We start from the raw sequence: 17,497 nt of genomic DNA, 5'->3' as shown, positions 1-17,497 counted from the left end.
TTCCACAAACTCTAAATTTTTGCATAATTTCACCTTAATTTTCCACACACTCTAAATTCCTGCAAAACATAAATCTTATATTTATGGGAAACTTATTTATAATAAATTAATTTAAGTATATTGTAAATACTATATATTAGTTATAATAAATAAGTTCCCCTAAAATGGTATCTTAGAATATTTTTTCAAAATTTGAAGATTTATAGTGACCAATACAAAGTCATTCAACGCTGAACCTTCAAATTTTCCCATTTTGATGCAAACAATTTTTCAATCTTATATCATCTCAAAATAATTCATCCTATTTCAGATTCATTTTAGAGTGATTTCAAATATTTTTCAAAAACTATCAAAAATTCTTTTTCTTAATACCAAAATTGGGAAAAATTTAATAACAAAAAAAAATTCAAAAATTAACAACAAAAATTTTTACGCCACTAGATTTGACTTACGATCCAGCATAACAAAATTGAAAACTGATGAATAGTAAAATCATTCAACTTGATACTACCGTTCAAAATAATACCTTATATTTGTTTAATTTTGTTTATAAAACAAACATCAACCAAAGGCAACTTTTAGCAGCTATTTAAAGTAGATGTGAAACTCTTCTTTTTTTTTCCGCCACAAACTAAGCCATAACTAATTAAGATATTTCCATAGCAGTGAAACTGTAGACCATAGTAGACGGTATACAAATAAAGATTCTCAAAATTTTCCGAATGAAAAACAAGTAACTACAACTGGGTTTACTTTGGCCAGTTTTGTTACAAATTTCTATACTCAAATTTTTAAAAAATTTTAATTTTTAAGAAATTTGGGTACTATTAGTTAGTAAAAAAAAATAATTTCTAGATTTGGTTCTAAGCTTAAAGTATTAATTTATAGTGTTTCAATATAATTTTATACCTTTCTATTCAGTAAAAATTCAAAAGTAAATAAATAAATAAATAAAAGTGATCAAAGTTACCTTCACAACGGAAGTAACATTGGCCAACAAATGTTTTCTTTTGAAAGCTGCCTCTAAAATTAACTTATTCGAAGTGTTTCCTTAACTTAGTGGGAAAATTTGGAAAAAATTTACTTATCACTAGATTGCGCAAGGAAGTCATTTTGACTGCTTTTTAATTTCAATTAGAAAAACAATGATGTATAAAATGACAATTTCGTAAAATTTTGTGACTTTTTGTACAACATATAAATTTTTTTATTGTTAATATTTACTAATAACTTGTTATATAACTGTAAATAATATAAAAAATTAATTTTAAACAAATTTCTTTACACAGTAGGTATTCTTTCACAATCCAGTCTTTTTTACTGTTTTTGGGCAATATAGGTATATATACTTAGTTTCAGTCTTTCTAGTGTTGAGAACAATTGAAAAAATTATTTTTACTAATTATATTTATAGTACGACCTCATCAAATTGTTAGATTATCATTATAAAATTTAAATAGATAACTATTTGCAGAAATAATTTTAGAAAAAATACATATTTGTTGGTACATAATGTGAATCTCACTATTTGAAGAAATCTTGAGAAATGTTTTTCAAGAAGAAATTTTCACAAATAGAAATAATATAAAAGTTTTACCAATAAAGCTCTGGTCTTCACAGATAAAGTTACCAAGGTTCAATTTCCAAAATCTATTAATCCCATTTATGTTCTCATTCTTGGTGATTAAATTTGCTGCCAAAACATAAAGGTTTTCTAAGGTTATTCATCAAACGTTTGATGCTTAATGTATTTGAAACCTTCTTACATTCCAAAAAGACTAAAAAAAATGGCACATTTATTTACTGAGTTTTGTGAAAATTCCAAGATTCCGTAAATTAACGTTGTATATTTAAAACTAAAATATGATATTTCAGTAAGTAACCTTCATCCACTTATAAATATTTGTATGACAACTCAACTAAACCATTTCCATTACAAATCGTTTATAAAACCAATATTTTTTATTTTATTAGCTTTTTAATGATTTTCTTAAATTTTACAGGCATTAAAGAAAAGGAAAAGCTATGTAACTAAATTAAAGCAAATAGAATTCAGATGGTCTCATTTTGAAATAGATTTGGCTCAACCATCTTCAATATTCGCTTTTGGTGAAAAGATAGCTTATCATGCTACAATACCTCACTATCCAGACTACCTCATAACTTTAGTGGTAAGCAGTTTTGTATTTTTATATTTAGATACATATAATTTAGACACCAGGAGCGTGCATGGGCTTTAGTGTGTCCTATATAAGACTTAAAGAGTACACAAATAAGGACATTTTGCATCCTTCATTCTCAGATTATAAAAGGAGAGATCCAAAAAGAAGAAAGAAAAGGTTACAACAGCAACAAAAAATTATTAACATTTTTAAAAAAATTAACCAAGTGACATACTTTCTGATCACTGTTTTACCTAATAATCGGGACTATCCAGGCATTTATTGGAGCACAGTACCAACTTGTTCAACCCTTTTTAGCGGAAATCCTGGTACTGCCCAGGGCAGCCAATTCTCTGCATCTGTTTCCCTAATTCTGTTTGGTGATAATCTTGTTCTAGATAATTTTCATTTTTGGAAATAGTTATTAGTCAGTGGGTACTAAATGCAGGCTGCTTGGGGTGGCCTGGAAGAAATGTCCTGGCACATTGAGTAAGGGCATCATCCTCAAGCATACAATACCAGGATACCATAGTGCTTACAAAGTAAAAGCATTGGTACAAAACTTCAAGTGGGAAGTCTGAAGCCACCACTCCATAAGATACAGTCAAAAATTTGGAAACCAGAGACAATTTCCTGTTTCTGAAATTGGAAGAAATCTTATCTGGAAGATTCCCATCGGACATTCCTACCAAGAACTGGCTCAAGTTTGTTCTAAATTCCGATAAATACTTTTTTAAATTTACTGATTAAGTAGAAGAGTGGTTGAAAAGTATGAATCTTCACTTCTTACATTTGTTTGTATACTATTGGTAATTTTTTTCCAATCAATCCTTGCATTAAATGAACAATGGTTCATGAAAGACGAGAAGAAACACTTATCTATAGTCTGAAAGAGCGATAAAGCAGTGCTAGCATTAATCTCCTGATGTGATATGAAACTCATTGTCAATATAACAAGCAATATAAAACCCCAGTTTTAAGTTGTCTGTTTCGTATGCTATTCCGCTTCCTATGTCATTTTCTGCTAGTACAGGAAAATTGCCTATTCTGATACCGTTAAATTATCTCTGAGTTTGTTACTCTTTTTGAGAAAATCCTGCTTTTATACATTTTTTCTAATAGATCAGAATCATTTTTTCTCTACAAAGTTTGCACAAACTTTTTCTGTTTTAATAGACTGGTTTATTTGCTGTTTGTAGCTTTTCTAACACATTCTTTCATATTATACTTTAGTCTATGAGAAGAGATTTCCCCTCGAGTCAAAATCAGAAGAATGGTAGTACGGGCAAAGCATGGGAAGGATTGTTAATGAAGTTTAAATTGTAAAATTTAAGAGTGGAATTTTTTCCAGCAAACTTTAATATTTGAGTCTTGTAACTTTCAAATCATTTGAAGAACGTTACACTAAACAACTGGTTAGGTAATTTATTTTTCTTGATTCCGTTAACTTGCAAGATGCTTCTAAAGCAAAAGTAAATGTTCTGGGAGCTCTGAATTTAATTTCTACAGAGTTGGTCAATGTCTACTAAAATTCATTACAAATTGGTTTAATAAAGCTTCTTTGGGTCAACTGCGTCGCGGTACCCAATGGGAATATTAGACCTTCAGAATAAAATTGTGTAAGTGAAGATCTTCCAAAGTCGATGAAGAGTATACCGATTGCAACACGCATCCCATTACTTTTCAATTACTTCAATACCTGATTTAATGCTTGCTCCCAATGATAGTGATGAAAACAATGACGATAACTAAATAATATTGGAGGATATACCCACTACTGATTAAGAGTTTAAAAGCATAAAAACTCTAAAACATTTGCGAATGTAAACCATAAAGTAAATAATAGTAAGTATTGAGAAGCATATTGTTAAAATTGTATCTAAAAGAAAAAACATGTAAAGATCAGATTTTTTCTGTTAGTTCATCTCTTAAGTGTGAATATACTTTTTTATCGCTAATAATCTAATGTAAAAAAAATTTAAAATTTGGTTTCCACTATACTTCTAAATCTGCATTTGTTTATTGCATTCTTACTCTGAATTTTTCCATTTCTGATTTTTAAATTAAATTTTTTTTCAGGTAACTGTCCAGCAAGCGCATAACAGATTAAATGAAAGTGGTGATTTCAAATACCCAGTATTTGGTCAATTTGTAGATTGTATTCCTCCAGAACTCTTAGACAGCTCAGGTGATGCAGAACTGGAATCGATGCAGGCAACAATTTTAGTTCTAGATAGATCCAATATTACCACAATTGAATGTTTTACTGAAGGTCTACCAAACACCCTCACTGAAGAACACGAGAAAGAACTTAGTTTTATAATTTTGCAACTGATACATTCACTGAAATCTCTTCAGGCACAGGGCATAGAATCCATTGACTCCAGCTTTCAAAACTTAATCTTAGCCAAAACGAAAGCGGATAAATATAATACTTTGATATTCTTATCAGACAATTGCTACGATGAAAATGATTATGTATCAGATTCCTGTAAGATTTCCTTGTGTCAATATGCACTGATGCTGCTTTTTCAACTACTTGGGATACAGTCAATTGATGAGTTCATCTCATTATCAGATTCTAAATTTTCATCTGATATTGCAAGAAAATCGTTTGAGATGGCCATTGCACTTCTTTCAGAAGAAAAAGCTGTCTCTTTATCTCAAACTAAAACGCTGATGGAATGCTTTTTATGGGACTTGACGAAAATTCTAGAAATACTTGATGATTCTGATGATACGGATAGCATCCTGCAACGTTGGATGGACGTAAAACGTTCCAATTTCATCAAAAATATAGTTGGCGATGAAAATTTATGTGATATCAATGTGCAATCAGAATATTATTCGCAATTTTTGATTAGAACAAGCATTAGAAATGTTAAGGAAATATTATTATATTTGTAAGTAATATGAAACTGATATTTTGTGTTACCTATTTAATGTTTTGATAAATGATATTTATGTCATTGGAACTAAAATGTCAGACAATGAAGATGCTAATTTTTAATTTAAACTATAGAAATTCTTCTGTTATTTTAACTTATTNTTTTGTGTTACCTATTTAATGTTTTGATAAATGATATTTATGTCATTGGAACTAAAATGTCAGACAATGAAGATGCTAATTTTTAATTTAAACTATAGAAATTCTTCTGTAACTAATTATTTTAACTTATTTTGGTGTTGATCCTACATATTTAATATAATGTATTAAACCAAATGTCATTTTTAGATTCAATTATATCAAAAAATTTTAAACATTTGTATTGTTAAAATAGACAATCATTTTAATTGAGCTAATTATATGTATAAAATCGATACTCTGCATAAAATGCAATTATCTTATCTGACAAATAGGTAATTTTGAGTGTTGTGAATGAGAAATTTTTTTGTTTGGTTGTAAATAATGTGTGTGTACATATGAGTATATAATCTGTATTGAAGAAAAGATGTATTATCTTTGGTAATAAAAGTTCAAAACACAAACTTTTTATGTTGCAATAACTTATCAAGAAAATACAAAAACAAAAAATGTGCATTAAATGTAAAAAATAAATTTCAAAATTCACATTTTGCTAGAATAACTTGATGAAATTTGATTAAAAAAAAGGGGCTAATTTCTCTCAAAATAGATACTATAAACTACTCCTAACAATAGTTTTAAAGTTTTTCATATTGTACCTGTGAAAAAATGCTTTGTATTAAATAGTGTGTTAAAAAAAATAGTACCTTTTTTTGACAATCAAGGCAAATCAGAGAGCTTGAGAACAACTGAGTGATGGTGCAATATGAAGACTTGTACATTGATTGATTGATTGAATGTAGGGTTTAGTGGCACAAAGTCCAAATGAGGACATGCTGCGCCAGACTATACGGTAATTGTTCTAAAGCCTGAAGACTTGTACACAGTGGCTACCTTTATTTTCCTGGTGAGCTGGTATCGATCAACCTGAAGTTATTTGAGCTTCAAAACGCTGTTTCGGATAGAATCCAGATTCTTCACAATGACAATATCTTCAGTCACTAAACCACTGTGCCATACCAGCTCCAAATAATGTTGAATGTATAGCATATTTCAAGTCCTTTTATAATATACATTAAAGAATATTATAAAAATACAATCTCGCATTAAATAATTTAGGAAAAACTAAGATTTGCAGTTAGCAATATTAAGCCAATGCTTTGAAAAATTTGATTAGAAAAGTTTTGAGTTTTACACCACTTATTTTACACTATAGTTATGAATAGCTTGAAAGTTAATTTTCGGCAACTTTAACATCTGATAACACACTTTTAGATATTATTTTAAAGTATTAAAAAGAATTTTACAATACATTTTATTTAAAATATTCTATCTCTTTTTCTGTTAAATAGCGCTACGGTATATAAGCGAGATATTGTACATCGAACAAAATCGTCTAACATTAAAGGTTAAAAATACCGACTTTGGTCTACAAAATCCCAAGAGCAGTTGGATACAGTACCTGAACTGTAAAGGATGCACACATGAAGCCTATATCAATTCAGAGAAACCGAGGTCTAAGTTTTATGAAATCATCGAGTCTGGTAAAATAACGTAATTTACTAAAAGTTAAATATGAACTTAAAATCGCCTGTATGTTCTGAAGTGTAGAATGTATTTTATGATATAAACGAATATTTCATAAGAAAAAAAAAACTTTAAAGTTATTTCATTATATACTGGATTTTACCCAACCAAGCTGGCTAAAACTTTATACCAGCAGACTTCCAAAAAATAATTAAGTCGTCTAAAATTTTGTTTCTTTCCTACATTATCTTAGGAACTAATGGGTAATTTATCATTAAAATGTAAGCAACTTTATTCAAAAATGGTGCTTTAGGGGGAAAAAAACTTAAACACCAGATTTTAATTAACTTCTTTCTAAAAGTATTAAAATCAATTCAAAACATTGAAATATGTGACAGAACTCAACATATTCAATGTCCAAATTCTTTTTTAAAAACCAGTAGAAAATAATTACAGCTTATGAAAAGGCAGTTACCTTATTTTAATAGACTTAATAAATTAAGTAAAGTAGTCATAAATATGATTTTCATAAGGTATCTTTTTAACCCCTGTTATAATATTTACAAGTTAATTATTAATACTGGTTTTAGCCATAGGCATGTGGAATGAGAGGGCCACTCTAATGTGCTTCGTTTAAAAAAAATTTCTCTGTTTTTACAATTTAAAATTCACTAAGATATGAAATAAAATTTGATTGATCTACACTTCCATCAGTTGAATTCTTGTTACCTAATTGATTTAGTCATTCATTTACATAAGAAATTTCAGGATTAAAATTCACTTTAATGGTATAAGATAAGATAATACTCCTAATTCATTTGAAATTTTGTGGCTGGAATATGTCTTCTCAACCTAAAAAGTTTTAATTAGAGAGGCTTTTTAAAACAATTTCTCAATCGAAAGTAAAATAAATTTTTAAAAATAAATTACTTTTAACTCCATTGTATACTTATTTTTTAAAAAATAGGCAATTTGATTTAAACTAGTAGTAATAAAACGATTTATAACGGTTTCACTCTTAATTCTTTATTTTTACAGATTTTTTTAGCCCTGAAAATACAATTTGGAATTGCTTTCACTAGTTAAGACGCATTCATAAAAAGCAAAAATTAAACTTAAATAATTAAAAAAAATTATGATTTTTGAAACAATATAAAGTAGTTTTTCTCAAGTTAATAAAAATTACTTTATGCTTTCCAGTTAAAATGTTTCATTTATTGGAAGTTTCACAACAATATCAATGAGAGTGATTTGAAGATGCATTCATTAGACTCAAAACTTTTTTTTTCACGCATATTTGAAGCAAACAAACTATTAAAATAACTTTTTGAGGGAAAAAAAGCTCTTGCTTTTATATATTTTTTCTTGCATTTTTAATAAAAATAACCTTTTTATTTAGACTGTAGATTTAGATCAGTATAGTTAAAAATTTTGCACCAAAGATCACAAGTGCAACCAAAAGTAACAGAAGTTACTTTCAAGTTTAACTCAACTAAATAATAACAAGCTTTGAAATGGGTCAAAGAAAAAATCAGGATAACATTTTTCATAAAAAATCAAGCTTTCTTTGGAACTGTAGGATGATAGACTATTTATAAAATGAGCAAATGAAAAATATTTATATACAGGGTGGTCCCGAATTCATGGTACAAACTTTAATGGTAGGTACAGGACATTGTAACAATGATTTATTGTATAGGAATGTATAGTCGCAAGTGACGCGGTGAGGCGTAAACAGGGGAAAGAAAAGGAAAGAGAAATGGAGTGATCGGTTGGTATCATTGTCGGTAGAGGGCAGTAGTGTGCAGTTTGGTGCTCGATGGATTGGGCGTGGTGAACCAATCCCTTGGCCACCCCGATCTCCCGATTTATCGAGCCTCGATTACTTTTTATGGGGACATCTAAAGCATCTTGTTTATGAGACTCCAGTTGACTCAGATGAGGATCTCGTCGCTCGCATATCTGTAGCTGCTGCAGGTGTGCGTGAAATACCAGGCATCTTTGAACGTGTACGCCAATGGCTCCACCGACGTTGTCAAGCATGTATCGATTCTGGTGGACGCAATTTTGAACACTTACTGTAAACATGACACTTGTCAACAACGCTTTCAATAAAATCTTTGTTTTTCCTTTCGGCCGTTATTTCTCCAGTTTACGCCTGACCACGTCACTTGCGACTATACATTCCTATACAATAAATCATTGTTACAATGTCCTGTACCTACCATTGAAGTTTGTACCATGAATTCGGGACCACCCTGCATAATGTCCTCTAATTAAGAATAAAAGAGGGTTGCAGTATTAAAGCCAGGCCATAAAAAGGCAGTCTGGTTTTGTTAAAACAACTATAAAGAGACTGGCTTTTATTAAAACAAAACATTTTTCAAAATCTGAGATAAAACATAAGATCCATGATGTTATTAATTTATTACAGCAATGTTGTTAATTGAGTGGTAGAAACAATATGAAATGGCAGTTTTACACTTCCACTTCAAAATTTCTTAATTTGAAAAAATTAAGAATAAAAGTTTAAGAGTTAAGAATTAGAGTTAAGAGTTAAGAATTAGAGTTAGAAGAGTTAGAGAAGTGAGAGAGTGTAAGAGTTAGTGAAGAGTTAGAGTTAAGATTAAAAGTTTAAGAATAAAAGTTTTAATTAGCTTTAAACTTTATAAGTGTAAGGGGGTTATAAGAATCAATTTCCCAACTTTTACAACCAATTATCTTTTCATTATTAATTTTAATTAAGTTTCATAGAAAATTAATGATAAAACAAAAAGATTTAGCACAATTTTGGCTAAAAAATTATTACTTTGGAGCAACTGTAAGCGCAGCTTGAATTGGAAATTGACCGTAATATGCTTAAAGTATTACAGAGCAGATATTAAATCACTATAATTAATAAAATTGTAACATATTATGTAAATAAATGCCATTAAGAAATAAAAGTAAAAAATAAAAACTTTCAAAAAAAAGTTAAAACAAAAATAGAGCGGTAAAATATCCTTAATGCTAAAGTTAATCTATACTGTAACAATTTAAACTTATATAAATATTTTATTAATTTTATTTTAATAAATCGTGATGCTTATGTTTTAAATTGCTATAAATTGTAAAATAATATTACATAACTTTTTCTGTGCTTATTAAAAACGATTAAAAAAAGTAACCAATTTTTCTAAAAGATCCCTTTTAAATTTAATTTTGAATTAAAACTGAAAATAACTATCGATAGGAATATAGAAATTGAAGTTTGAACTTGTAAAAGCTGTTACAAAACCTATGAACTCTGCTACAGTATTAAACATCTAATTCAAAATATCTTAACAACTTTTAATAAATAGCTAACAGTAATAGCAAACATTAAACACAGATATTAATTAAAGTTAAAAACAATAAAAAGCCAATAGAGAGGCTATATTTTTTAAATAAAAGCCAGTCTTTTCAATAATACCTAGCCGGCCTGAACTTTTTTTTTTTTTAAAAAAAAAGAGGGCTTTTTTGCAACCCTGGAATAAAGACAAATTTTATCACAAAAAAATAATGAAATGTACTAAATTTCATAATTACTTTGTTAGGAACAGAAAGTCTTAACAGTTCCAATATTATTTCATTCATGGAGCACTAAACAATTCATAACAGTTTCAGATTAATAAATATAAAATTTTTTTAGTACTGTCGCAATAAAAAACATAACCAATATTAATTTGTTAATACTCTCTTTGCATTCAAGAAGTCCTTAGCCAAATAATTTTAAAGTAGGGTTTCAATAATCTTTAAATGAATATTGAATATGCTGCCACACATTTTCGTACAAAAGTAGTTTAGTGGATGATACCTCAATTCATCATTTAAATATTTTATGGTATCATTACTGTGTTGTTAAAATTGGAATCAATCATTTTTCAAATTAGAAGAAAGAGAGAAATCAATTACTGTGAAACTATAAAACTCTATCTTATAAGAATTGCTACTGCATATACTGAAAATAATAAATAAGCATATGATCCCTGATAACATGGTGATAATTACTGAATTCATCACAATAAAAATTTGATACTGTAAAATTGTTGAGTTTTATTCCATAAAGAAGTAAGATAATTGAATTCCCAAAATGTTTGAAACAATAAATCCTCTGATAAGGCTATATGCCTGAACCATGTATATAATAAGTAGGCAGTCAGATTTGAACCAACCAAATTTTGCAATTTTTAATTAAAATAAATTCATTTAAAATTTATTAAAAATAAACTTTTGTGCAAATTTATTTAAAATAAAATTTTGATTCTTCGAAACAATTAATTTAACATACACATTTAAATTCATAGAAAACTGTATGTTCCAAACACACAGAAAATAAGTAATATCTGATGAGCTAAATGACAATCTATGAGCTATCTCAAAGAGCTAAATATCAGAATAAAATATTTTCTATCAAAAAAAATCAAGACAAATACAAACTAAGCAATAACATTTGAAAAATTGACAATTGGAAGTATACTTCAAATAAACAACATTATGAACATTTAACTCATTTATTGGCTTTATAAAAGTTAATATGTGACAAAAAGCATCAATATATAGTTGAAAAAAATGAACTGTCTAATTACATAAACATATTGTCATAATCAGGAGGTCTGAAATGATCAGGATTAGGATTAAATCTGTCAGGATATACAGGAGAAAAGGGATCAAACCTTGCACCAGGGGGTACAGCTCCTGGGGGAAGTCCTGTATTGCCACTTCCAAATCTCCCACCTCGAGATCCACCAAATCCTGGCCTGGCTGGTGCACCAGGACCAAATGGATCAAACAACATACCTCCAACACCTCTGCCCAAGGGATCTAGATCACTAGCTCCAATTTGTGGATATGCAAAAGGCATAGGGTGTCTTGAATCAGGAATACCAACGGGAATAGGTCGATTTTCAGGAATTCTGGCCTGAGGTGATTCTTGATTTGGTTCATTCTTTGGAGAAGCCTTCTTTTTCGTTTCTTTATCAGATGAAGCACTTGATTTTTTCTTAGCATCCACAATGTTTTTCAGAATATCTTTTTTAACTTGGCTCTTTAACTCATTCAGTTTCTTGTAAGTCTGGGAAAAGTTATTAAAATCATCAGAAACAAAATCATTGGTAGCAATAGTTGTAGCAGTTACCGTATCTTCATTCATAGCAAAATCAACATGCAAATTACATCCTGTTTTGACAATCTTAAGTAGATAGCGATTTTTTAAATCTTTACAGCAATAGCGCAAACAATACGCATCTTGACTTTCATTCCAATTGTCAGGGAGAAGTTCAGTAACTTTGTCAACATCATTATCAGAGAACAGTTCTCCAACACCCACACACAATAGATCAGATCTAATAAGAAGCCAATGTATTGCAGCAACAGCACAATCCTCTTTTGATTTCAAGTCATTTTTAATTGCAGAGAATAAAACTTCTAATCCTGTTATTCCAGACATAATCTAAAATAATTAAACTGATTACAAACTTGGCATATAATATTATGAAATAAACAAATAATGATGATTCTGCTTATGCAGTATATAGCATATCAAAAAAAAAAATATTTTCTTTTTTTTTTTTACTGTTATAGAATTTTTTTCAAAGAAACATATTTTAAACAGTAGATTTCATATAATTTGTAGTACCTACATATATTTGTTTTTGCTCATAAATTATGATGATCTAATTTTTTTTTTAATTTTAGTAATTTTTTTTATAAAAATATGAAATAAAAAGTATATGTGGACCATTGAGTTCCAAATAAGCTATTAACTCTACTCATTTCAATATTTAGAGAAAATCATATTGTTTTATGCTATGCTCATAAAAGAAATGAAATTTTATTGTAGGGGAAAAAAAGTACTACATTTGAAAAAATATTTTTGAACTAACATTTAAAGCAATTAGGTGGAACATTTTAAAAAATCTATTTATAATTTTCCTCCTAAATTTGATAATTATTATATATTACGATCTTCATATTTTGACAGTTTTTTGATATTTAAAATCATGGGCATTGATGAAATAAATTGTAACCAAATTGTTGATATACTCGGTAATTTAAAAATATCATTTGCTTCAAAAATTATAAAAGATTAAAGAAGTGCTAAAAAATAAGCAATCATTCTCAAGACTTGCTAGACATGAATGGGGAAAACAAAACAGATTTGAAGTAGAAAATGTAGATGAAAATATATAAAAATGAAAACATATAAAAATGAAAACAAAAACTATTAAAACTACAGAAAGGGAAGCACATCAGGCAGGTACAGAGAGGCTTATTGATATTACTAAGAGCGATAGAAAGGTGAAGAGAAAATTATGTTGTTAACAAGGGATTTGCCAAATATTGAAATATTAAAACAATATTCGGTAGTATCAAAATAAGCTGGTGTGATAAGAGTGGAAAGAAATTTTTGCATTATTGAAACTATATTATGTATGCCTAAATTTCCAACATTGCGCAATAATAGCAACAACAATGTATTGCGATTATTTACAAGTTTAGTGAAATTTTAATTTTAGTATTGAATAGTTCATAGAATTTAAATGGAAGAGCAAGGGAAGAAAAATTATTAAATACCACAGCTTCAACTAAGTCCTATCCTTAGAGTTTTTAAACATGTTCTCTAATAATATTTTTTAAGTTGCTAAATAGGGATGCCAACACTTCTGAAAAAGTTTTAATAAATTGGTAGCTAATTTAATAGTAAAACTTGTAGAATAAGGTTAATTATGCTCACTCTTTAAAAGTGTCACAATGAGATAACTGGAATAAAGTTGAATTTGATATGATTCCTTGAATTTTCGATATGCAGGGATGGAAAAAATTACTTAGAATTAAAAAAACTAAACTAAAAATAACTTAAATTTCGTTACCACTAAAAAAAAATTTTTATTAAGTGGAGCAAGTTGGCATCTCTGAAATAATTCATTCAACAATTTTCATTTCAATACTTTAAATTTTTCTAAACATTGTTCATTATCACACAATTTTAGATTGATATACATGTAAAAGTTCTCAGTTCTCCTTCTTCCTGTCTAAATATGTGGTTAAAATGCTCATATATCTAGGGTTCACACGAGTAATGAAAATTAAACTAAGTAGATCAAGTATTCATTTAATGGTCCAAGAATTTACTATAGTAGACAAACGAGAAAAAAATTGAATTTTACAATTGCATAATTAATGTTATGGAACACATCCAAAAATAGTAATTGCCATCTATTACACCCATAAACTATCGGGTTGATCGGAAAGTAAGTTCGTTTTTTCCGACACAGGATTTAATTGTATTTTTTCGAATCCAACTTCACACTTAAACAGCATTATCATTTTATGTTTTGAGCAGGGCTTGTGTGTGAAAAAATTCAATTAATTCTACACAGTAGTTTTTGGTTGGTGCCCCTTTAAATATGGAGAACATAAGCAGCATTTTCGTCACATTTTACTTTTTTACGATATAAAAGGTAAAAATGTTGTTCATGCCAGAAAGAAATTAACCAATGTGTATGGAGAAGATGTGTTGACAGTACGCTAGTGCTGGAACTGGTTTGCAAAATTTCAATCAGGCAATTTTGATGTCAAAGATGCACCACGTTCTGGAAAGCCAGTTGAAACTGATTAAGACACGATAAAGGCATTTACAAAGGTAAAAGCACCCTCCTTTTTTTGTAAACTTATTTTTTTCAGAAAAAAATGCTTTTTTTTTTCTATTAGTTTAAGAAAAAATGCATTAGCAGAAAACACGAGCTTCACACTATCATAACTACTTCAAATTATTTTTAGGCTAAGTCAATATAAAATATTATTCCTCATATTTATTTGAGTATATTGAATTCCGTTTTGAAAGGTAATAATCTAACTTGATATAATTAATATATTTAGCAAGATTATTGCCCTTCAAAACTGAAGGTGTAATTGTTTTTAAAAAAATGGACCTTGTCCCTTAAATACTTACAAAGAGCAAAAAATCACTTTACATAATGAGAAAAATTAATTATACCTTCACCTCATTGTGCAAATTATTCTATGAAAGCATGAGTAGGTACTATTTTAAAATGATAATCTGAGAACAATAGGATAACATATTTTATAAAAAAATTTAACAAATTTTCATTTTAAAACCAATGAGATTATTCTTAGTAATAATGTACAGTTAAAAAGATGTATCTTATTCTTTCTAAATAAATAAATTTAAGTGCACTTAATAAAATAAAAAAATTTATAAAAAGCTTGTAACGTATGAAGATTGGTAAGAAAAAAGTAATCAAAACCTATTTTAAATACAAAGATTACATAAAAAGTCAGAATAAAAAATGCCTTATACACAGCACAACAAGACATTAATATTCTATATGTATCAAATTAATTTTCAGCAACTTACTATACAAATATATAATGATAAAATTGAAAAAACAGGCTAACCCCACTGTGATGAAAATTTATTAACGCATTTGTGCTTCAATAGCTATACTGAGATCAAGTTCTATAAATTAAAGCACCAGACACAAAGTACATATCTGATAATCTAGACAGAGAATATATACATACACACCTTTCCTTATTCTTCGATATAGAGACGATCAGGAATTAAAGTATCTCCACCAAAATTTAGAAAAAAACTGAGATACCCGATTCTTAGTCGGTTATTTTAAATTTAACCTACTAAACTGACCACTATAGGTACTTATTTATTCTTTCAATACATGTTTTATCAGTTTGAGTACAAAAATACAAATGTACACAAGCCTAAATTATTATAAGTTTAATTATACCATTACCATTCGGTATCCTTTACCTAATAGTTAACATGAAACTGCTACAAAAAAATTAATCCAGACTATTTTTATTATAAATAATCGAGTTTGAAGTGTGAGGGATAAAAAACGTAATTAGTAAACTAATTTAGAGTTACATCTGTAAAAGCCCTACAGAAATAAGATAAGACAAAGATAACAGAAATAACATTACTTTCTTAAGCGAATGGGACGAAGAAAAAAATAAAGTTTTTAAAGCAAAATTTAGGGTTTTGTACAATATTTTCAGGATTAAATACTAGCAATATAATTTTTTAAAAATGAAATATTTACCTGCTTATTAGGATGACATTTCAAAATGTCTAAATCAAAACAAATAAATAATGGAAGTTGCCATTTAAAAAATAACTATTTTTCTATTTAAGGGACCATTCTCACAGTAAAAGAAAATCGCATGCAAATTTTGACGTGAGGGGTACAAAATTCATGTGCGTAAATTCGATGATGCGACAAAGAATCAGACAGGTGAAGTTTATTTAATCATTAAAATCATGATAGGTTTTCCTTCGTATACGCGTTTTATTTCGCTGGCAGTGATAATGGCTCCTGATTAGCGAATTTTTACGCAATTGAATATATATCAATCACCAATCAGAGTCAAATTTCGAGTTTTATAGATGAAGGACCAATCACGCTGCATGCGAAAAAAATCACGTGTGCTAATTCGGAGAGGCGAATGAGTCTGATTGGTGAAATATGTGTACTTTTACTTTTATTTACGTTGCACTTGATGTGCACAATGGGCTATTGATAGTCTAGGAAACATCCTTGAGAATGATCCGGAGACAACATTCATACGCAACAACCCGTTTTACAGGGAGGACACATTCACACACCATCCATCCATCTACAGATCGTAATTTTGATCTGAATCGAAGCACGATTAATCTCTGATTCAGTACCCCAAGAGGCATTGATTTGTTATGGGAACTAGGAGAACTTTGTAACCCCGACAGATTCAGCATGCATCAGTTACTATTTTAAACACGGGAAGGCTTCAGACGGTGGGGATTGAACTCACGACCTGCTGGACATGATTGTTGAAATATATTCACCCTCGTAAAACTAGCTAATCAAGTTTTTAAAGTTCCATATGCGCATATGCGATTGTTTTCCGAGTACAGTTTTATTGGACCTTAAGATGGAAGTGCTTCGTATTGCGTACAATGATCTATCCGAACTTTGGTTGCTATGCAACTCTCAATCCTTATGATGAATTCTGGTTTTCATAAATTAAGGAACATCTTATATATGACCATAACTCCAACGGTTACGCAGAGAATTTTATGAAATTGGGACACATTATAGAGCATATAATAATGTGCAAATTAAGAAAAAAGAGTTAACCTGACAATTATGGTATTGCAGAAATAAGCGAATGTATAAAATGAGTAAATTAGTGTTAGTTTGTAATAGAAAAAGTTTCGTATATATGGAGAATGATCACCCTTTGCAGCAGTACAGCGATGTGTGATGCTTTCATTTATGCAGTGCACCAGTTGTGAGTGTCCAAAAACTCGTGAGTTCGATCCCCGCCGGCCGAAGACTGTATGGGTGCACGACAAATCTGTATGGATAACAAAGTCCTCCAAGTCCATATAGCAAATCAATATCTCTAGAGTTACTGGATCGGAGAATAATCTTGCTCTGGTCATGGTCAAAATATTACGATCTGAGGATGGATAGTGAGTGAATCTGTCCTCCCTGTAAAACTGGCTGTGACGTATGTGTGTGGCAGAAGACGAATTCTTGACCATAGATAAAGCAACTGGAAAACAAGAAGAAGCGCACCCCTTTGCTTTGCTGCTAGTGGGCACGACAGTATTTACAATTGGCTGAGGCCGGGATAGCCTGCTCGGTAGGGCACTGAGCCCATGTCAGAGAGTTCGTGGGTTCACACCCTGCCGGCTGAAGACTCCCCGTGTAGTTGATGACTAATACACGTTAAGTTC

At 29.4% G+C, this 17,497-nt stretch overlaps 2 protein-coding genes across 7 annotated transcripts in view; one reads left to right on the top strand and one right to left on the bottom strand.

The window, feature by feature from the left end:
* LOC107447458 (titin homolog) overlaps nucleotides 1–5,178 on the top strand; it is a 102,840-nt gene extending 97,662 nt beyond the window's left edge. For all 3 annotated transcript variants that reach the window (XM_043042481.2, XM_043042479.2, XM_043042482.2), the window contains exons 7-8: nucleotides 2,004–2,171; nucleotides 4,242–5,178. In XM_043042481.2, the coding sequence (XP_042898415.1) occupies nucleotides 2,004–2,171; nucleotides 4,242–5,069 (996 nt within the window). In that variant the 3' untranslated portion in view covers nucleotides 5,070–5,178. The remainder of the gene's footprint in view (nucleotides 1–2,003; nucleotides 2,172–4,241) is intronic.
* Nucleotides 5,179–11,227: 6,049 nt separating this feature from the next.
* LOC107447460 (proteasome inhibitor PI31 subunit) lies at nucleotides 11,228–16,097 on the bottom strand. 4 transcript variants are annotated; one of them, XM_016062384.4, is made up of 2 exons: nucleotides 15,284–16,097; nucleotides 11,228–12,184 (listed from the first exon to the last, which is right to left on the bottom strand). In XM_016062384.4, exon 2 carries the CDS (start codon nucleotides 12,179–12,181, stop codon nucleotides 11,318–11,320), a length of 864 nt encoding a protein of 287 aa, XP_015917870.2. In that variant the 5' UTR covers nucleotides 12,182–12,184; nucleotides 15,284–16,097; the 3' UTR covers nucleotides 11,228–11,317. The 4 variants fall into 4 exon arrangements, with proteins under 4 accessions (XP_015917870.2, XP_015917869.2, XP_071035920.1 ...); XM_016062383.3 differs by having other exon boundaries at nucleotides 15,819–15,958; XM_071179819.1 differs by having other exon boundaries at nucleotides 15,700–15,807.
* Between the last annotated feature and the right edge of the window lie 1,400 nt (nucleotides 16,098–17,497).

Source organism: Parasteatoda tepidariorum, chromosome 4 (genome assembly GCF_043381705.1).
Source record: "Parasteatoda tepidariorum isolate YZ-2023 chromosome 4, CAS_Ptep_4.0, whole genome shotgun sequence".
Lineage (NCBI taxonomy): Eukaryota > Metazoa > Arthropoda > Arachnida > Araneae > Theridiidae > Parasteatoda > Parasteatoda tepidariorum.
This window is presented reverse-complemented; position numbering and strand designations above follow the sequence as displayed.